At 33.3% G+C, this 23526-nt stretch overlaps 1 protein-coding gene and 1 long non-coding RNA gene across 2 annotated transcripts; one reads left to right on the top strand and one right to left on the bottom strand.

The window, feature by feature from the left end:
- Positions 1–772: 772 nt before the first annotated feature.
- Positions 773–23047, bottom strand: LOC120330948 (uncharacterized). Its single transcript, XR_005567902.2, has 3 exons — positions 23006–23047; positions 1830–1971; positions 773–1545 (listed from the first exon to the last, which is right to left on the bottom strand). It is a non-coding gene; the product is annotated as an uncharacterized LOC120330948 (long non-coding RNA).
- LOC120330947 (CCN family member 2-like) lies at positions 12216–22750 on the top strand. Its single transcript, XM_039397937.2, has 6 exons — positions 12216–12575; positions 14177–14372; positions 14482–14635; positions 16207–16271; positions 21167–21366; positions 21454–22750. Exons 1-6 carry the CDS (start codon positions 12423–12425, stop codon positions 21793–21795), a joined length of 1110 nt encoding a protein of 369 aa, XP_039253871.2. The 5' UTR covers positions 12216–12422; the 3' UTR covers positions 21796–22750.
- Positions 23048–23526: the final 479 nt, after the last annotated feature.

Genomic DNA, 23526 nt, shown 5'->3' with positions numbered 1-23526 from the left:
AGAAGGTGCCGATATGAGAATGACGTCCTGTGATCGGTACCAGGAGCATCAATTGTCTTGTGCAGACAGCACTCTGCCGATGAGATAAGTCGAGTCTTTCATCTCCACCATGCACCATAAAATCGCGTCAAGCAACTCCTGATTTGGAGAGCCGTTTTGTGCCTTTATTTTTGTAAATCACTCATTTATTTTTAAGCGTGGGCCGTATGACAGCAGTGGCAAAACGCAAAACTGACCTCGTTTAGCTAGGTCCCGAAATCCGAACTTGGGCGATATTGGTTGTTCTTTGACGACAGCACAAGGCTCACGCTGCAAGTTATAAAATTAGTCAAATTTAAATCATAAAATGAGTCTTAAAAGAAAGATGACATAGGGAAATTGAGAGGAAACAGATTTCCTTGCCCACGACAACGGTAAACCAAAGTGTCCGGTGTGCTTTCAAGTAATAGCTGTCACGAAAAATTATAATTTGAAGCTATAGCAAAAATATATAATAAAAAAATATATAATTTATATACATTATATACATTTAAACATATAACAAAACCAAACACTAGAAAAGACACGAAAATACCACGGTCCTTCTCGGAAGCAATTTAAAAAAAATGAGGATTATATATATCTTTATCAAAACAAAAAACGTCATCCATGCAACATAACAATAGGCTGATCAGAACGGTAAACTCTCATTTTTTAATATATTCAAAGTAAGGAAACTCGCGCTCAAAAGTTTTTGCGGGCCTTCAACCTCGCAACCTTGTACCACCGTGTTTTAAAATAACCTCATTTTTGATAAAAAATGTATTATTTGACATCCATCTCGTAAGAGAGTCAGATAGAAGAAATGGTCACCGGAACAGTATAATAAAATTCCATGTTCATCAGTCACAGATATACGTGACGCTACACAAGAATGTAAAATATTATGCACGTGGCTGCATATAATCAAATCCCTGTCGAAGTATTCTCAAGAGCCCTATGACAGAGCCTTGAAATATTTTCAGAAAACGATATAGAGTATCGACAAACGCATTTTGTCTTTCACTATTTATCAAAAGTGTTTAAAAAATGGAAAGTTCGCCACCTGGAAAATATACAGAGCTTATTTGAGAGTTTCATCATACCACGTTCTCCCCCGGGACAAATTTAACAGGAATTTTATTTCTAATATTTATTAGTCTGCTTTGCATTGTTATTGAGCAATTTTCATTGAACTCAAATTCCTTTAGCCTTACCAATTTGATCGTTTGAAATCAATATATATTAGTTTGATGACAAACGATTGTAATAACTAAAATTTAGAATTTGAAAAAAGCCTACTCGAACTCTAAATATGGAAAATGTACGATTCCCAAACAGGTAAACTTTAAATAAAAAGCTGAAACAATTTTTTATTGTAGCCAGTGAACAAATGGGTCATTGGAATTCTCGCAATATGGGAAAACAATATGCAATCTATAATGTTGTATATCCACGTCGCCAATCCAGTTTTGTTTCTGCCGTGGTATTCCCAGATTCATCCTTCAACTTTGAGACTTTCTGTTTCTATAAATTGTTTTGCAAGGTTATTTTATTAGGTATTTAGTCCAATGTGTTGCTTGCTAGGATTGAATATAATAATCACTTTTCATTTTCTTTGTATTTCAATGAAAAAAAATTCTCGCAGTTCATATGCCAAAGATAACAGCAAACCGTTTTGCTTGGATGTCGAGAAATTATTAATAGAAGACGATATTTTTCACCTGTGCATGCTGAAGTACCTCTTTGTCTAACACTACGCCACTTGCACGTAAAAGTGTAGTTCATTGAAGTACCGAGTAAAAATATACCTGAATTGGATACTTTGTGACGAATTATACTTTGTTCAACCGTAGACAATCTACTTCACCTTTCACTATTTCAACCACTGTGACGTCATAATGTAATCGAAGATCTTTTGTTGGGAAAATCGGAATGATTGGAATGCTAAGACTGTAACAAAATTAAATTCAGACCAAACACTGCAAATTCAGCCCCAGCTCTCATAAAGAATCGTACTTACAATGTATGTGTATTTTGTGTTCAAAATAATATTAGCTCATTTTTTAAATAATTGCACTAATGGTAATTGGTAACCCTTATTATTTAATTTAGGTCACACATTGGCATTCCAGCGTAATATGAGTGCACTGGTACACTTTCATCATGTAAACAGTCAAGCAACTTTTTTTGACCTAGGTCGAAAATCACACGACGGCGAGACATATCTCAATAGTTTAATTCATTGTCGGTTTATTAAAGTCTTTTATTTCGAGTCTACTAAAAGTCAATTAATTTCGTCTTAGGACCCGGAACTAACACGACAAAAATCCTTATGTTTTCATTTTAATCCAGTTTTACTTTTTACGCGTCAACAAAAAGTTTCTAGAAATTCAATCGATAAAAATCAGCTTCGGTTATTATTTAGGGAAACGTTTACATACCTACGTCACTTAACCACCAGCGTGACAATATCAAGACATGAGGATGAATGAGTCGATCAACAAACTCGATTTAAAACGTTCCTATTGCGTTTTATCGATTGAATATAAGTGTTCGACATGGACAGATAAAGATCGAAACATGTCTACTTTATCCGAAACAGGGGATTTCAAAACACGAACAAAATACAGCAAGCATATTAAAACTGTTTAGACGAAATAAGTTTCATCAAAATAAGGACTGTTGTAACAAACATCTGGAAAACGAGGATTGAAACAAGACGATCCAAAACGTTTATTTCTTCATGCTCACGTATGGCTGTTTGTGCTATTAGGTTCAAACAGACAATTGTTTCATTGGGTTTGGTTGTAAAATGAAGAATTAATCTGCAGTAAAAGAAGAACTTCGTTACGAACACACAATACCACTTTCTATGTCGCCATTTGGGGTGGTTTTTGCTTATTTATTATTGTACATATAGTTAATTCAATCATGCCGCAATGCCAAGTAGAAGCCTATCGTTCTTCGAGGAAAAGTCTGCAAAGAAAGGAATGGAATCGAGGACGTGGATTATTAGGAAATCAGATTAGTTCTCAATACATACAACTACCTATTTTTAAATTTCTCATAGCATATCATAAATTATATATTTTGACTTTCAGTTTTTCCAACACAACCAACGATGTAAACTTGCAAAATAGCACCAAGAAAACTTCACCTTTTAAGACTAATTGTATGTGACACGATTAAGATGCACTTGAAAGATAATTTAATGTGAATTTTGTATTAAAGATTTCCTGGTCGAGATAATGCCAACAATTACGTTCATACGGTGGCATGATGTGATAAGACTTCCCATTGTTCAATTTTGTTTCATCTGTAAATTGATGTACTTTGAGCACGCGCCCTTGTTGCTTTATAACAAAACGTCAAGATACTCATCATCTTGTCATGAAATCTCAATATGAAGAAGACTTAATATATCATACAAGATGTTTGCAGTCACGACCAAATTATACAGAGACTAAGTCAGATCATTTTGCTGTGGTTTTTGTTAAATATGTCTTCAATAACAAAAAATACTGTTCACCTTCGCTTGAGAAAGTATTGTTTATGGCACGATATTTCTCTTGAAAGTTAATGTCTGATTATGTTTCAACTAAAACAACTCGAATCATCACGGCCTTTCAAATCAAATTGCGGCCTTTTCTGTTTGTTAAAATATTTTGTATATATATGATGATATTGATGCAATATGCTATAATACCCTTACATGTTATTTAAAACCTATCTGTGTGGTGTATAAATTCTTTCTGCCAATAAAGAAAATAGGAATTTTTGTGCATCGCTTACAATAATAATAAAACTTAATACTTAAACATTTCGTAATATTTTATTATTGCTCAATTATACGATTCAACCAGTGATTTAGATTTAGAAGAACATTGAAACAAATACATTTGAAACTTGACAAAAAATTAAAAAATTGCCTTTGGGAACTCGTGCATATATACGAATACTGCAAATTGTGCATGACTTGTATAAACGACCTCAATAAAGAATTCCAAGTCGATTATATATATGTTCTGTATTCATTTCATTATACACAAACAAATTTGCTGACTAGCAAAAAATTTAAGAGTGATAATGTTGTATTTAGTACCAGGAAGATAGATATCGGGTTACGTAAATTGCAGAGCTTAATGGGGTTTTGAACACCTAATGAATTTGTATCAATAGCAAATGTCTTTTAAACCGACGAGAAAATTATTAATGCATTTTCATTCTTTTGGGCATCTTAATTCTAAACCATTGGAGATATCATAAAAAAGAAGGAGTAAAAGAAAACATTTGTTTAAAATGACTATGTAGTACTATCAAACTTGCAAATAATTGTTAATGGGGTACTCGATTGATCCGTTAACGTATTAAGAACTACGTGCATAAACCTAACAAGCTGTATCGAGAATAACTAGTTAAAACCAGTTCCACACGATTTCTTGCTGAGATCTTTTGCAAATATTACATTTTTATACGAATAAACAGCTCTGCTCGGCCCAATATTAGAAAATCACCCATGTCAACTATGTTTTACATAAATTTGTAGTTTATGTTACATAACCATTATTTTGGTAAAAATTTTATAAATATGAGTGGTCGTGTTGTCATTCAATATTCGACATCTAAATTTAGCTTTTCGGAAGTTTTCCGAATTCCAAATGAGCAATTCAATACCGCTAAATGCATTCGGAAACCAATAATGCATCGCACTGAAAACCGGTACTTATTGCCAAATATGCCATTATAATTCAAGAAAAAACTTAATTTGCAGGATGAAAAATTTTGCAAACTAGATTTGTATTTTGTGGTCATTTAAAAACTGGTTAACAATAGAATAATTTGACCAGGACGATGGTCGAAGCTGTAAATTTCAAATTTTTCTGGAAAATAATTGAATACCTGAAAGATTTTTGTTTATTTCAAATGTAATGAAAGCAACAAAAATATCTATCAACGATAACATTTTAGCAGATTCGCAAAAAGAACTTGTTTGGAGGCAGATGATAGTTGTTTGCAGCAATGAGAAGGAATGAAATACATGAACATATTAGAAACTAATTTTTATATTTATAATTTTAATATCTATTAACTAATATTTAGAATATTATAACCAATATTCATAAAAAATTTAAACAAGTTGTCAACCGAATTATTTAAAAGTCTTAAACCTCAGTAAATATGAATGAAACTGTGTAATTAAAAAAAAAATCTCAAATACTGACATAAGCGGGATTCTCAGCTTCTTTTATCGCATGTCAGACATTTACCAGGAAGTTAATAGTTTCGTGTAGTAATTTAAGTTTCACATTCAAATTAAATAACGACAACATGGACGATCAATACAAAAAGGAAAATTATGTGCAATTTCATATGGCCCACATTTGTATTTAGCAATTTTAACTTGAATGAAATCATGTATTCGTTCTTCCTATTCTTCGAATTACGAGTCAGTCAAACAATGTCTGTTTGTCGAAACTTTACGGCACAATCAATTTGCAATCCGTCGATTACGCGGCAATGACCTAAATGTTTACTCGCCGAGTTTGGCGCCAATATTACCGACCACAGTACAATTATGCAGTTAGGGCCTTTGTTTACAATAAAACCAATCGGAAAATGTCAATTTGTTTTTCTGCCATTGGGAATTACCGTGTACGGTTCGAAGTCTAGATTAAGCTCACTTATACTGGACAGTATCGGCCCATAGATAGGGACTTCTCCTCATGTATGACATTCATACCGCATATATTATATTGAATCTAATTTTAGCTTCTTTCTACAAAAGGTACGGAGTGCTTAACAAATGTTGGGTTTTAATCGCGGTTTGTTGACCTGTCTACGAGAAAGCATACGAAATCAGAATTTTGGAAAGTTATGAGACGATGTGGTAATAAAAGTAGGTGTGTCTTGATTATTGGTGTAAACTATATGTATGATTCAGAGGCTAATTAAGATCATTGTTTTTAACAAATAAACTTTGTTTTCAACCAGTCACCATATTTTTTGGTTCGCCTTTCTGTGACAAAATGTGTTTGTGTAGAAATATAAGTTGTAAACAAGGCAAATTGGGTTGTTGATCAAAATATACGATTTTTAGGATTACGATTTTCTATTATAACAACTTGTTAAAAGAGGTTTAGCAACCAAACAAAAACACTAAACTGTGATCAGAAATTAATCAAGTATGTATGTATGTTTATTTGCCTCAAAAATGTAACAGTATCTGCATAATAGGTAAACGGTATAAAAGAGACGGGATACAGGTTCAAGACCTTACTGGCCTTGGACACAGATGTGCGACATGCACCCCGACAAGTATAACTGCAGTTTAGGACTGCTGCGTTATAGTATGACATGAAATATACAAATAAAACTCTTGAACAATACACAGAACAAAAGGGTACGGCACCACGATGATATGTAGGCTACATAGGCAGTTTATGGCACGTTCATGTCCCAGGTTCTGATGTGAAGGGATGGGAATAGAGTATAAATCGCATTTTTGTGTGTTTTACAGTAGATTGTACGAAACAAGTAAAAATTTGTTCTAGACATGAACTTGCCAAAACCAACGTTGGGTGGGACCACGACACAAAAGGATTAGGTTCTTAATTTTAAAATTTTTAAGGTGCTACTGCCTCAAAAAGCTGTATACGCTGTTCCACGAATATTTGATCCTTCCAATTGTATTTAGTTCGCAAATGTAATACGCACCTTTTTCCAAATTTGTTAGAAACCTATATACCAGCGGTTCCCAAAAAGTGCGATTTTCTAACAGACTTATGTTAAACATAACTAACATATGATTGAATATTTTATAATTGTATTTATTATAAATCTTTTATTGTTTATTTTAAATGCTGTGTATATGAATCAATAAATCATTTTTTATCTTTCTATGTCGTTTACTTTCTGGTACTTGGTGTCTGCCTCTATTGTTCGTAACCTGTTGCAATTCCGCTAGCTGCAGTTGTTTATTCATCTTCTGAACCAAGTTTAGCGAACGTGAATGATTTTTTTGGTATTTTAAAAGAAAATCAGGCAGAGATGAGAAAGAAGAGTTGACCTTTTGCCTTTATTTCTTAGGCCTCATATGCTTACAAAATTTAAAATAGAATTATTAAAGTACACATTAACAATCACATAATTGAGCTTTATATAAAGGTAGCAATTTTTTTCGTGTAATCGCGCCATGAGTTGTTTTCCTGATAATTTTACGACGCACAAAGAAAAAGTTTGGGAACCGCTGCTATCCACGAACAACGCATACCATGGAGATGACATTAATGAATAATTGTTTCACTAACATTATATCAATCATTGTCGAATAATTTTTACCGGTGGAAAAAATATAAGTTAAAAATTGTTTCAAAAAAAAAAAATTATCTCGCAATACAATATTTTGAATAGACGATACCAACGCCTGCAAAGTGTGACAAATTCGAGCGAGTTTTATTTGCGATTAATTTTTCAAAAATATTTACACACAAGAAAGATTGACGTTTGATGACATTACTCAGGTGCTAAGATTAGGACTTACATGAATGTGAAATGTAATTCGGCAGTCAATTAAACAAGTACTGTACATTTTCTTTACCTTTTACATAAGAAAAATTTCTAACAAATCATTATAACTGCACAGTCAGTGAACAGTTGCGATTTCGTTCTTTATTCATAAAAATTAATGTGTTTATTCAGCTTCACAGCTAAATATTTCACATTTGTTAATAACGTCATGAGCGCGCATTTCATAACATTCCAAAGAATTTCAAATTTAAACAAAGAGAATGCGAAGTAACTAATTTCCAATTCGGTAGCTGTTTGTTTATGTTTTGACACCAGTTTAATGTTATCACCGACGGAGTCGTCAATATCTGACCATAAATTAGCCAAGTCGAATTGATTTTCACGGAAAATTGAAACATAAATTTAATTTTGACACATTGAACTAACCACCTGTTAAAGCGCAATCTTATTTTGTATCATACGAACCTTTTGACGCTGAGATATCATTATTCTGGTGTAAGTGTTTGGCAGAGAATTATGATCAACATGGTAGTTGATATTTTCACCCCAAACATTTGTTGAAAGAGCTAAAGAAAAAGCTAGGATTAAAGCGTTTAAACTATTATTAGGTGCAATCTCTGTAATGAAGATATTTAGGAACTATAATCACAAGTATCTCTTAGCATTTTGTTTTTGATTACTCAATGATGACATCTGGTTCACATGAATTCAAAATAATTCTTTAACGATGACAACATGAATAATAAAACAATTAAAAAAATTCACTGTTTTTTTTTTTTAAATATAAACATACACATAATCGTTGTATGCCCAATTTTGTGTAATTCACTTCATTCCTTTTCACGATTTGGGTTGGCGGTTTTTCATTTAAAATTATTCGCGTTTTGTAGTTAAAGCCGATACAACATTCACCACTCATTTTTGTCAGGTTCATTGAATTTTGTGGAAAGTTTCAAGTTTATCTCTTCTTCGTATTTTACCAATTCAGAAGCAAAATTGACCTAAGAACCTTAGATTTTATCACGAATGACATCGAAGTTGAGACAACAAGCTCAGATACAAATCTTTGTGTCGTCTGAGAGCCGTGGAAAAATCCAATTTATCTTCTACGCCACAGAATTAGATTTTTGATTGAACTTTGACATGCGGGATTAAGATAATATAGTTGTCGAAAAATTGTAACGAGGCCGGGTTCATGCAAATATCTGACCGAAATATGCGACACAGAACAATAAAATGTTCCCGAGGTTTTAGATCTCCATGTTGTATAAGTGTCATTGTGCCAAATATGAAAATTTTTGTTATATACAAAAAATTTTCTTTCCTTTGTCATGGAAAAAGCAATTACAGATTCAAAACAAATCTACAGTTGCAGCGCCGTAAACGAGTTATTGATGGTTCAGCTTCACATATAAATTTTAATCGGAAGAGAGAGCTTGTCGTGAACTGTATACTAAATTATTTGCCACTATAACAATTTTGCACCACATAATACATAGCGGTAAATAAAGTGTTTGACGACAAATTCCAAGCAAATCGGTAAGATATATTCGTGCACTCAAAGATCTAAGTATTCAAAAATTTTAGAATCTGCGAACAGAACGACGATTGAATATTGATAAGTTGTAACGCGCCGCAAACACATCACCTGGAATGAATAATTTCAATTTCTACATACATTGTGGAATGATAGCAAGATTTTTAAAACTTAATAATAAGAATTACATAATTATGACTGAATCATCGAATAAAATATTGCGAAAACGCCGAACAATGTACAAAATGAAAGAAACTTCCATTGAAATTTAACGGACCATCATCTTTTTTATTTTAATTAAGTACCCAAAGTTAGAACTAGTATGTGACTAAATGCAACGAAAGTAGGTTTAATGATATTATAACTTTGTTACGCCCAAGCTAAATATTTTTTTAAAAAGTACAAAAACTTCTCTGCCCATATATATACTGTATTCTACAACGCGGATGACGACTAAGTTATATATTGATTGCGAAACTAAACCGGATAGCATTTGCGTAATCAATACCGCTGGGAGGAAATATTTTGCCATTCCAAGACTTAACTTTGATTTCGAAACGTTTCTCGCCACTGCTGTGGGGAAGATTTGGTGACAAATATAGAGGCTTCTTTGTCAATTCAAATATGATTTGATAAAGGAAATGTGACATCATTGGTAGCCTCATTTGTAAAATATTTTTGTTAAGTTTATTTTTTATAATAAATCATATAACCCGCAAGAAATGATAGGTATTTGATAATGAGACTACTCAAATACTCTCGACCCCAGTAACGACGTTGCTCATCTTTTCTTATTTAACATGACGATCTTTATATCAGTAACACTCGAAAAATTAGAAGTATCTTCTTTATTAAAGCTCACATGATTTATATAGAACGAGACAGTTATGTAAACAGTGATAAAGGATTGTCATTTGATCGGTATTTAATATTTTGCGCTTGTATGAGGTAGTTCCAGGAATGTCGTTCGTTCAACAAACTCCATTATTACCGAAACCGCAATTATTTAAAAACACATAAACCGTAATATACCAGACAAAACGCAAATTCCACTCCAATAACTGAAAAATCTCGGATTTTTGATTTCGATTATGCATATGTGAATACGTATATATGTATTAGATTGTCCAAATAGCGTGATGTGAATTGTTTTACTGCTCAAATAAAGTTTATTAGACAATGTGAAGAGAAACACGAAATATATGAAATGCAGGATAGCAAGGACATCGATACCATACCTCATACACATCTCTTTTCCCGTTTGTTATTTGCAGCCCAGTGAACAGACAGTCATTCAGTAAATTCTAGATAATGAGCGAATGTGAATTGCATGAAAACAGAGCGTTTGGCACGTTTAAGAGCCCGTTAATATTATTAAAACAAATATTTTCAGGGCGTTTATTTGTCTGTCCTCGTCATGATTTTACCATTGTATTTTACATTTGTACCCTTTGATTTCATTCGGGACATTTCCGTTGCTGGATTTAAAAGAAAGTGAGCAAAAGAAAACACTATAAATTGTAAATCTACAGAGAGACAGTTGCTGTAATGGTTTTACAATCTTAAGCTAATATATTATATAGTAACCTATTTTAGTATAAACTTGGGTTACGCAATGTTGTTGTCTCGTAATCTCTTTATTTATCAAATTATCTCATATTTTATATTACTTCAAATTCTACGAATTTGATATTACTCGAAAACCACATTTTCACAAAACTTGTCATAAATATGTTCATAATTGCCAAAATTACACCCCAAGAATCATGATTCGATACAGGCTAATACGTTATTAATCAAACATGAACCAAAGTAAGTATGGTCCATGTTTGCAGCTGAGATAAGTACAGTTTAAGTATTTGTCCTTTTCTCGTGTTTACGATAAACTTTTTGAGCAATGTATAGTTAATAGGGCTAATTATATAAATTGCCACTTCACGTTTTCAACTAAACGGGAATTTTGAATAAGAGTACAAATTAAATCACAGTTTTCATAAAAGTTGCCACATTAACTCTGAATAAACACATGTTAGACGATGATACGAGTCGGATGAAAACTAGTGATGTCATGTTCGCTTCAAAACGAGAAAAAAATGAGCGATCGCGGTATTATTGCTCATATCGAGAGTGAAGAGTATTGAAAATGTATTTTAACAATTTTATAAGACGACGTAGCGAATTCTCGAAACGAAAATGCATTTTTCTCGATTCCGACGGTTATATAAATACAAGTGAGCGCTCTCGAAAAGCACAGTCGACGGCAATGTCTACCGTCGTTTGGTGCGGAAAGGTCGTGTTGTTTGTCGACAGTTGCCAGTTGATGAGAATCATAGCGCCCGGAATGAGGTTACTAGAACTGAAAATGTGAAAAATTTGTCGGGTTCAAGAAACTGCCTCATGTCTTGCTCTAACTATATTTGGATTCTATCACTATTGTGCGATTAGGGACGTTGATGCTTACAAGAATAAGTACCATAGTAAATCTATTGGGCTAAATCCCAAGCTCAAGATGCGCTTTTCTAGGTAATTAACAATTTAAAATTTCTCCGAGAATTTTTCAAAATAGTTTAGTGAAAGGATGAATACAGATAATGTGGGATAGCTCCCCATGAAACCCACCATCATGTTTTCTTCAATATGCACATAGATTAGTACTGGTATTGGTGCATTCCTGAATGAGATAATCGGCATATCTAATATTGGATGAAAAATAAATTATATAAAATAACATTTAACGTCAATCCATTGAATTACGCTAAATTTTGATTGCGCACAAGGCAGACATCAGGATTGTACATTGCAATGCTTTAAATTTATTTACAATAATCTTAATCTTTGTTATTCATTGGCCTACATTTTTAGGCTGCGAGAGACGTTTTGAGTGTAAATATTTCACCGGCTTTAATTTTAACGTGGATATCGAAAATTTTATTTGCGCGTGAAGATCACTCGAAAAAATCACAAATTTGTTTCGCCTTTCATGTGTCATTGAAAGATTTCCAAGTATCTTGACATATAGGCGACTGTTTTACAAATAGCTGTAATTTTATTTCGTGAAATTTGAGAAATGCGGGTGTAACGATATCCCCTTACATTATTACCAAAATTATCTTATTATTTTCACAGTTGTTAGTCAACTTAAGTTTGATAAACCTCAATTATCTACGTACGACAAGCTTTCGCTTATTATTGGCTTATTGACACGAGTCTATTTAGAAATCAGGCGTGAAAATTGTGGCTTTATTTTGTTTAAAGTCAACACTACATCTACGAATTGAGGTACTTTTTCACACCAAGGTGTTTGTATTGAACTTTGAACTGAACACTTCGCGTCAAAATGAGGATTTTATTCGGATTAAACGTATTTGTGTATTTGATGGCGTATTTCCTCGTTGAAGCTCAACCAGATGAACCTGCAACACAAGCGGATGAATATGAAGTATTCGAGGACGAACTGGGAAATGAATCCGAAAGAGATTTTTATCCAACGGTAAATTGATTTTTGAATTAGTGAAAAACGTGAAACAGATTTTAAGTGTGTTTAGTCAGTAATTCTAGTGTGACTGACAACGGGTATGATTACGTTTGAGCAATATTACATTTAATTTTCTACATTGATAAATCATTTTCCCGTATGACAACAGTTCCATTTATGAATATGACATAAAATTTTTATTTATCATCGCATACAATGAGATGACTTAATTTTGTAATTTTAGAACATTTAATAACTGCAAAATCGATGATTTACAGGCATTTCAAGTAATTGGTTACGCGTAAAGGTGAAATTCTCATTTGTATGAAAAAAAAACTTGTTTGATGATTAAAACAACACAAACAAATCACAAACATAATTACAATAATAATAATCAGGACTTTCCTCCAAAGCCATTATAATGATTCACATCAAAGAAGTCGTAAGTTATTTGAAAATATTATAAACCAATACTAATATTCTTCATATTCGGCACTCTTTTGTTGTTGCTTTGAATAACTTAAAACAAATTTACGAATTGGTCTATATCATGGAGACTTAAGACCCAAATTTCATTTATCCGCAAAAACTGGCAAAAACTATATTTTTCAATTTAGTTATTTACTATTCATTCAGTTTTTGAAAATTTCTACATTGTGATTGAGCCCGAAATGCACGCAATAACAATTTGAGCTTTCAATACCATATTTTAGCGTTTCGGGGTCGAAGTTTATATATTCAATTTAGGTAAAAGTTTTGAGGTTGTCAGACTGACGAAGATAACCTACAGTCTATATTACCCAAAATTATATTATTTGAAATTTGATTTTGTCGTCTAAATCTTTTGTAAATTAAATTTAGTCACTATTAAAAAACGTAAAAAAATATCTAAAAATTTCATCCAGTAAATGAAATAAGTGCACTTTTGGCCTCAGAGAGGAGTAGTCAGATTACTTAATTTTACCCAGTCAATAACATTCAAAGTTCACATATGCCACTTTATTTCACATTATTGCTTAAACAAAGTCATCTGCTCTTTGTCCAAATTAGTCTGAATTTTCATGACTCACGACAATTTAAATACGAATATCAAGTTAGGGAGTAATTTTCGGCTCTCTATGGATTTCCCAATTCTGTGCGACATTGCACGGTACAAGGTTCAGTCTAGACATTAATACCCGGGAGATTGCAAAAATCGATTAATGGTGTGCAAATTTTGACGTTGAAAATACGCTCGTTGATTTTATTGCAATGTGATAATGGTTCTAAAAGTGAAAAACTAGCTTTTCGTATCGTATATTATGTACATAATTTCCCTATTCATATCGCGTTATCCGCTCCATGGAGAGTGAAATTGAATTATGTGACACTACGGGGAAAACTGGATATTTTATAAAATAAATTTAGCCAAGTCTTAGTATTATTGATCAAACGATTGTGTAATTTTGTCATGGGAACTTTCGTGGTCATCTGATACAATTCGTTTTTTATTTTAATTTTCACAAGTTAAATAGTATATTGAGTTTAAATTTATAGCTAACGATTTTATCACTCATGTGGTGTGCTTGAATACGCATTATATATTCATTATAAATTTCACCCTTACCTCGGTACAGGAGAAGAAGCACGGCTTGTGTAGAGAATGTTCTTGCCCGCCAACCCCACGATGCGAACCCGGTGTCAGCTTGATCACAGACGGATGCGGTTGTTGCAAAATATGTGCCGGACAACTGGGAGAAAAATGCAATCGACGCAGAGTTTGCGATCACCACAAGGGTCTACATTGTGATGAAAATACAGGGACATGCAAAGGTATTATATTTATCCAATTTAAACAATTGATCGGTCAATTCAGACTCGATATATAGTCTTCATGAAAATACGAAATGCTGGTGCTAAGTTCATGTCTGTATTTCTCTAGCTCGTCCTGGTAGATCATGTCACGTCGCCAACAAATGGTATGCGAATGGGGCTCTGTTTTCACCTACTTGTCGAATCACTTGCTCGTGTATTGATGGGGATCTTGGCTGTGTATCTAAATGTAAACCAGCACCACCAAGCTGTGCATATCCAAGGTAATTTGAATTTTTGTGCTAGAGTGGAACTATCATGAACGTATGAGCAACGAATATCTAGTGCATTTACGAAAAAAAACAATAATTCGTATCAAAGGCATTGCAAAAATGAGATACATCAAAAAACGTCTTTTTAAAATAAGTGTGTAAATATTTCCGCCTCTACACTAGGATTGGTGCATTTGATGATACAAAATAACAGGGCATTAGTGAAATAAAAAAAAAACGCTTCGTCTTCAATAAAAAAGTAAAGCAATACATCTCGAATTTAGCAGATGTCTTGAATTGCTTAATCGTTCAAATTTCGAGCATTCAATTACGAAATCCTCTATTGCCTTGAATTCCATTTATTTGTTAGGACGATTGAATGACGTTGGTGGCGTCAACGTCGCGTCACGGGTGACACAAATTGAAGCACCCTCCTAAAATGATTTTTACACTTTCTTTGGGTCGTGCCTCAACTGTGGCTTACAGTTGAACCGGGTATAAAATGCAAGGTTCTTCCATGTTACACACTTGAAAAATTTAACCCCTTTTACGAGGAGGGCAAGTATTTATTGAAAACACATTAGCTTAAGAGGGTGGCATTTCGGGTCTCTATTTACTCGAGGAAAAATGTTACATTTGAATTGTGCAAAAGGGACCGTTTAGACATTGATTTCTACCGGCAATAAAGGGAGAATAAATTTGTCAACATGGATTTTACGGATAATCCAATAAGCCACATGAATATATCTCACGCGATCATAAAAGTGTGGAAACTTATCCTATAATCACCAGCTAAACGATTCGGGAATTTGACTAAGTACCCGAGTTATAATGCTAAAATAATGTATCGTATTCCATGCTGATTCGCTATTAGTCTTAAAATCATCTATTCGTACTCGCACAAATGAGGCAAACATACATACTTGCCTAGTACAATTAACCATAAACACGAAAATAACACAATCTATTGAACGCAATGTTGACACAAGATCACAATTTAATGGAAGAACGTACTTTTTCAATATAAATAATAATAAAAATTGTTGTGCGACTGAGCGTGCGTTTTTTTTTTATTAGCTATGAGTCTGACTGCTTAGTTTCTGAAATATATCATAAAAAAATCATGGCCTTCAATAGCTCCTTTTGAAACTGAAAGAGAAAGAGAGGTAGGAGAGAAGTTTTGATCCATGAATATATCATAACCAAAAGAGATAGGGTAATTCCAAACGTGATTTACACCGTATCAGTAAGAATATAATATTTTTCAAGTAGTGCATATACAAAAAGCAAGCCCCATTTTAATGAAACACGTCAGCACGATCTGGTCATAATTTTCCCGTCTATGATTTGTTCTACTTTAAGTTATCCATAAACCACATCAACTCAGCTGTCATTCGGTTTTCCAACGGAGCTGAATTAACAATTAACGTTTTTACTTGATTTCAAGTTCATTATGTTATATAGCAACTATCGTTCAAAAACTACTATAATGTTCATATCTAACAAGAAAACATTCATTAAAATCTTCAGGTTTTGCTTAATCCAACTGTGCCTCAATTTGACGTGACTTTTCTTATTTTTAGATTGATTCGATCATCAGGTAATTGTTGTGGACACTGGAGATGCTCGAGTCACCCAACCGAAGCCGGTAAATAATAAACGATAATATAGTTATTAAAAATTTCACCATCATTTGTTTAATATAATAAGGTTTTATCGTTGAATTTGAGAATTCGTGTAACCTTTGACAATACAATTCTATCGCGGTAGACAAACTGTCGAATTTCGTTATATTGACATTATTATACTTTTGCGACGAATGGTCAAACATCGGGATTGCCGCACAAAAGACTATTGAAGCAATAAAAGCATTTTTAAGTATTTAATGCGACCAACAATTGACATATGGTGGCCTCTAAACCCGACGACGCTTGTTCGTCATCAAATGTGTTTTATTGGTGGAACGGAAGTATCGGTGGTTCTTGTACGGCATAGTATAAAATTAAAAGGCGTAAAACGACAGACCCACTGAACCCAACATGGCATCACTTTAATTTGCAAACAATTCAACAAATCCAAATAATGACACATATTTTAGACCAATAAATGATAATTAAGTAAATAAAATGTAGACTCGTTGTTTTGACACCGACTTTAATATAAATGACTCGGAACATGTACCTGGACCCGGAAAACCTCCACTATCAAGGTTTCAGATGTACCGCTGTTTTTTTTTCAAGACACCCAACGTGCTATGATGGTCCGTATAATATCGATGCTACGATATGAGCTTCCATGTATTTTTTTCACACCATAAGTACATATTTGCAAGTATGTTCTCTGATACTAATATTTTGATATTAATATAGGTATGCAATGATAAGCGAACTAAATGCCTTTGTTCTCGCCTCTCATGTACCGACACACATATCTTAAGCTAACATAGAAGAGTATTTCTGTACCAGGCATAAATGTGTTATATTGAGTTAATTAAACCGTTAACGCAACTTAACTACTTTAATGCCCTATTTTCCAAAATGAATTCAAGCGCCAACCATATATATTCATTCCTATCATGTTTATGTGTTAGAAATAAACATCTTGAAGGAATAATTTACGTTTTTCTTTAGCCCAATTGTTTTTGCTTCTTTATTTGCGAAAGTATAGTACAGCTCGGCAACTTTGTGAAAGTCGAATACGACTAACGCGCGAGCGTCGTGCTACCATGCGTAATATATACGTACTTCGAGCATTTAATAATTCGCAGAACTGCCTCCGCGGTGTGCGTAGATTCAGTAGCAAGTTTGAGAAAATAGAAATAATTGTCACTTCTTACCCGCGCGTAGGTTGTTATTCTGGTCACACAATAAGGAATAGGTGACAATCCAGTAGAAATTTGCGGTTTTGGATAAAAAGCATCATTGCTAATTTTTGTCTAGAAAATTCGATCTGTAACAATATCGGATATGGCATTTTTCTGTTGATGATTCCCTTAGGACTTGAGTAATCACACAAAACCCGGAAACTCTTTGATGAAGACTGATGTGATGACTTAAGTTTAGTCAGAGCGATAAGGTGCCAATCATAACGAAGAAAGTTGAAATTCTTAAACTTTAGATGCGCAGAATAAGTTTCGTCAAAAATCAATATATTCGCAAATCGAGTAGGATATTTTTGTCAAATCACTTCGGAAAATAGAAGTGATTAGTAACAATTTTATTAATCCTATTAAACCCTATGAAGAAGACTGTGACATCATCGTTTATAATTTTTACCCAGAATATCTTTTTCTTGAACGGACGCTATTAATTAATTAGTCATGATTATATTTAAATATTCCAAAAAATTGACCAAATGTGTCAAGTTTCCTAATAATAGAACAAAATATATTAAATTCATTGGTATTCGAGAAAAAATGAATTGTACTATCGGAACTCATGTGATTTAGTGGATGCCAAAGTGGATTTTGTCTTTGATTTGAAAAATAAAGTTCATTGTCGTGTGTGTGACGAACTGGACAAATATATGTGTAATGGGCGGATGTATGCGGACTATCCTTAAAAATAATTCACAACTTGTACTTGATTAATTAACAAATATTTGAGATTTACACTCACTCCTGATGATTTACTCTTATGTGTTAATTTTATAAAAAAACGCCCTTTGAGTAAACTATTACAGGTCTTATAAATAGGTCCCAGAAATCTTACTTTGATTAGAGGAATTATGGCAAAAACTGTTGCCGATCCTACTTATCGTCCAAGCATGTTGGTTCGGGAATATCTGGTGTTTGTAACCAAGAAGTTTGCCTACATTCTACTCCCCAATGTTCAACAATGATTCTGAATTCCGAGACAATTATTCAAGACACGCAGACCCAAAATAGCGCGCACGTCATCAAAACAACGATATTTTGTAATGTTGTTTTCTTTTCCGAAATTCGTCAACGGAGACAGTGAGCCTAAAATCCGAGTTGTAATTCTAATAATTTCTCTCTTGAACTCATATATATGAAGATTCATTGTTACACGTTTTAATCACATATTCCCATGCCAAACTATCAAATCATTCATGTTGTATCTTGAACCGACCCAAAATTTAAAAACACGTAATGTATCACTTCATACCGTTTTGGACTTTCTAACCAACCGTGAATAATCTGAAATGACTATTTAAAATGTAGGATGTTTTGGGGTGAAACAAATTCCCCATACTTTTTGTTGTTGTGCAATTTTACGATTCTCTATATAAAGAACTTAATATGACAAGACAAGGTTTTTAGTATATAGTATGAGTAAACATTCATTAATGGGCTAAACACGTACGCCGCCCAGAACGTTACGTAGGGGAGTATTCAATCTCGTTTAGCTCAATTAGAAGAAAGTAGAATCAAGTATATAGTAGAATCAAGTCAGACCTTTCACGCCGGGCAGTAGTTTTTTGCAATTATTCTGATACGACGAATTCCTTGTTCTAAACTAGAAATCTTGTCAATTCTGCTTCACCCTATATTGATAATATTCAATTCCTTTTACTAAAATATGACTGGAATGCTTACTTCAAATCACGTAATCATTTCTTGTTGAATTTGCCCTCGAAATTGGAAAATTGTTACAAACAATCTAAATTCCATTCAGAATGACAGACCTCTTGGTGCCATGTGCCACACAAGTCATTAAAATAGCGCAAAAATATATACAACTTCATCTCAAATTATTTTTTAAGATATATATAATTTTAAAGAAATTGGCACGAGTAGCAGATAATTACAGTATTCGTTATGATGATTTAAGGTCGAAGATATAATATCAAGTTGAAAAATTTATTTACTATACAAATTTGCATATTTGCATTCAAAACGCACAGTTTGTTCATATTGACTTTGATGACGTGTTCGAATGGGGTTTACTGGAATAGTTGAACTGCACCGCCAAGATTCACTTAAAAATTAGTGTCAAGTGAATATGTTTGCTAAAGAAAAATTGAAGTTAAAAATCATAATATAACAATATCAATGAAACAATTTTTTAACCAAATTACTAAACAGGTATTTGAAAACAAAATTGGTAGTCAAACTCCTCTCACACTCGATCGCCTTAAACGAGCATGCCCGAAATATTTTGAATGAAACAAAATATATTTCGGCAAATTTTATCCAGAGAATGGTCACGAAGATTGTAATGATACATGCTAATTTGTGAGAGATAATATTTTGATAAATTATAAAATTACGATAGATCTAACTCGATCTTTGGATAGAGTGAGCATTTCACTGATACATTATATGTGATCTAGCATAACAATATTGGTTTAAAAATAGGTAAAGCAAAAAAAAATATCTCTGAACAACATTTGTCGTTCTTTTGGAAATAATTGACTCCAATAGCGTGACAGCCCGTGGGAATTCTAATACCAAGATTTTTACCAAAATGAAATTTCAAGCTCAAACCTAGTGAAATATAAATTTCGCAGCGCACAACATTCGCTACAGAAGACAACCAGACTCTCTAGCGTGGCTTAATTTGTTCATTGCTTAGGTGGAAAAGTGACTAAACTAACAACACTCTCTATTGCATATACATAAATTAATTCTTAATTATTTTTAATTAAATTAATTCTTTTCAGTCTACCAATAAAAGGCTCAATGCTTTTGAATTATTTTTGTGGGATTTATGAATTGATTAAGACATATACACTCATCTCCAAATTTGTTAAATCGGAAACACGGGTTACGTGAACAAATTTATTGTCTGTTTTGACCAAAATAAAAGCAGTTTACGTTTCGCAGAATAAAATTACAAATTTGACATAAACAAGTAAAAAGATGCGTCATTTTGAACTGATACTTCCCGTTTACTTACTAAATATAGATCTTGGATTGCGGAAATTGTATCGCGCATTCCGCACGGTTTGGTACGAAATTAAAATGCATTCGGAAACCAAACAAAGTCTGTTTGCTAAATTGTAAGCGTTGTGACAGTTTAAAACAACGATACATGGATTTGTGTAAAATTTCTGTTCAAAATTGTTACATAGACGTAATTCTCCAGAATGATAAGTTCTTGATAAGGTTCATATTTATACTCGCGTTTTCTGTGATGTCCAACGACCGTAAAAAAAAATAAAAATCGCGTATACGACTGTATTTGAGTCGCACATCAAATTACCGAATAGCTGTTTAAAGTTTTACAATATTTTCACTTCTTCTTCTATTTCACTTCTCTGAAATATAGGCTTCATTAAATGAAAATATTTTGATAAATAAATTTTGGTATATGACAAATGACAAACGATCACCTTATATTTTTATCTTTATCCTATGAAGTTTGTTACACAACACATGTTCCTAAAAAAAATTCTCAGTTTTGTCACCTTTCGAAATCTCCACTTAATTGCCATATAAACAATTCCAAGTACCTCAATTATACAGTTTAATTGCAGGTATTAACCCATTTTGTGAACAAATCCAAAACATGCTGAGTAATCAGAATATTGAAGTAAAAAATATTTTCATTTAACAAACTTTGTAATTTTGTCTTTCAGCGAGGGGAGGGAAAACTTCGGCTATTTTTAGTCCCGCGACATCATGCATGATTCAAACGACTGAATGGTCACCATGCACAAAAACATGTGGATTTGGAGTCAGCGAGAGAATTACAAACGACAACGATAAATGTAAATTAACTAAAGAAACAAGACTTTGCATCGTGAGACCGTGTAAGGGGAACACATCTCCGAGAAAGGTAAAAAAGATCTTTCAATTCTACATTTTGCCAGGCACATAGTGTTGACCGATCGATGGTATAAAATCTGTTATTTTCTTTTTACAGCCCAAAAGATCCTGCCGCAAAACTCTACGTCATAGCAAGCGTGTTCGATATTCTATCAGTGGGTGCTTAACGACGAAGTCATACAGACCGCGATATTGTGGAACATGCAGACATTCTGGTAAATGCTGCAAACCGCAAATGACCAAAACCGTTGAAATGGACTTTCGCTGTGAAAACAATCCGCTTTCTGTCGTCAAATCACCTTCTAATACCTACATAATGAAGCGAAAAATGATGGTTATTCTCAATTGCGTGTGTGGTGACTACTGTATCAACAATGAAAACGAAATTTTTTCAAACTCAATTCGTGCTCTCAGGGGTGATATTGATAGAACAATATGACCAAATTAATGCTGGAAGCGTAATTTCACATAAAATAGCTAGGCAACTTTGAGCTAGCTGATCATCTTTCCCAACCGGGAAGAGAGCATTGGCAATGTCTGTGAAACCTCAAAATTCAACCACCGGTCGTTCATTGCTCTTGAAGGGGTACTCCCGCAGTGTGTGTACCAGGGGTTAGATCATAATTTTATTCCGATTTTCCTTATTTTAGTTCTATTACAGGTTCGGGGAATGTCTGTGTTAGCCAAGTGAATATACCCCCTGCCCATTGGTTTCAGTCCCTTTACAAAACTTGATGTAACGTAGGCGAACAAAATTAGTTACCTCCATATTGATACACACACTTCTGGAGCGCCTTGAAAGCATGTAAAATCCCAACTTGTTGCTTGGAAATCAAATTCAAGCTTATGGCCTGCCTAATACGCGTACACAATTGAGTCTCTCTCTAAATTATATTGTCACTCGGTTTGGAAATATGTGGTTCTTCTAGGTTCCACAAACAGGTTCCCAAATAATTAATTTCCAAATTAAGCAAAAACAAATCTAAATATTTATTAACAAAAATATTTACTGAAAAATAAGCACTCTCTATGAGTAGATAATAAATTGCGAGAGTGTCCATGTTTTTACATTCTTTGTTGTACTTCGTGTTTGGCGAACATCAGGCAGGTATCAAATGTCGGAGGTCATTGAACACATTTTATGGAACAGTTTTTTAATATTTTTCTATTCACTGTCACGACAAGTCTACATATATTTTTCGTATACCGACGAAAGTATCATCGTAATATTATTTTTATTATTGTTAGCATATTTCTTATTCTTACTGTCATTTTTAAATTATTTTCTTCCATTTTTACTGCGCTTTCTTTATTTAATTATTTTAACTAATTATTATTTTGCAAAATAAATCGTATTAAAACAAATTAAAACTGAACATCGTGCCTTTTTATGGCTTTTAGAGAATGTACGACATTACCGTGGTATTACTATTTCTTGTGAGGTATGTAAAATATAAAATGTCAGTCAACAGAATACGCAGAAAGATTAATAATAAAATGTATGGATACATAAATTTCCTCCCACGAACCTCCCCCAATCTAATATACCAATTGTTACACATTAGAGAAGAGGTAACCAGACCAGTTAATGAACCTGCCTTCTTCAAACACTAAATTCAGTACTTGGCATGAACAAAACCCATTCTTACCGGCTCTGTCAACTTGGTAATCGAACGTTCCATTCCAATTCGTCAATACCTCTCGACGCATAACATACAGTGCGAAATACCATTGAGTTTTGTTATTGTTTTCAGAATGATTAGTTCTCAATTAATTATTAATGAATTAATTAACAGTAATAATCACTTTAGCCAGGTTGTAATATTAAGCAGCAATTGCCCAGCATTTCTTCGGGCTTTCTAGTTTTCAAGTGAGATCAACCGGGAAATTTTAAGAAAGCAGTCGTCGAAAGAGTACACGCATAATGCAGTAAAATTTAGGGCAACCAAAAGACACATGAAAGTACAAGTACTACGTAATATAGGCATATATGTACGATATCAATATGAGATTTACCAGATTATTTCAATTGAAAAGTATTGAACTTTAGACAGACGATGTGCAAAGGCGTAGATAGCGATCTCAATGTAAAAGTAAGCCCTGAAAAGGTGATAAGCATTTGCAGAATTGTTGTCAAGCGGGCCCTTGCCCACATGACACTTGCTTTTAT

Source organism: Styela clava, chromosome 6 (assembly GCF_964204865.1).
Source record: "Styela clava chromosome 6, kaStyClav1.hap1.2, whole genome shotgun sequence".
Taxonomy (NCBI): Eukaryota; Metazoa; Chordata; class Ascidiacea; order Stolidobranchia; family Styelidae; genus Styela; species Styela clava.
This window is presented reverse-complemented; position numbering and strand designations above follow the sequence as displayed.

Excerpts from the sequence above, each read along its gene's own strand:
- LOC120330947 (XM_039397937.2), top strand. The coding sequence starts at position 12,423 with ATGAGGATTTTATTCGGATTAAACGTATTTGTGTATTTGATGGCGTAT. Across the intron at positions 14,373-14,481 it reads AAATACAGGGACATGCAAAG|CTCGTCCTGGTAGATCATGT; the intron begins GTATTATATTTA and ends GTATTTCTCTAG. Across the intron at positions 14,636-16,206 it reads CCAAGCTGTGCATATCCAAG|ATTGATTCGATCATCAGGTA; the intron begins GTAATTTGAATT and ends TCTTATTTTTAG.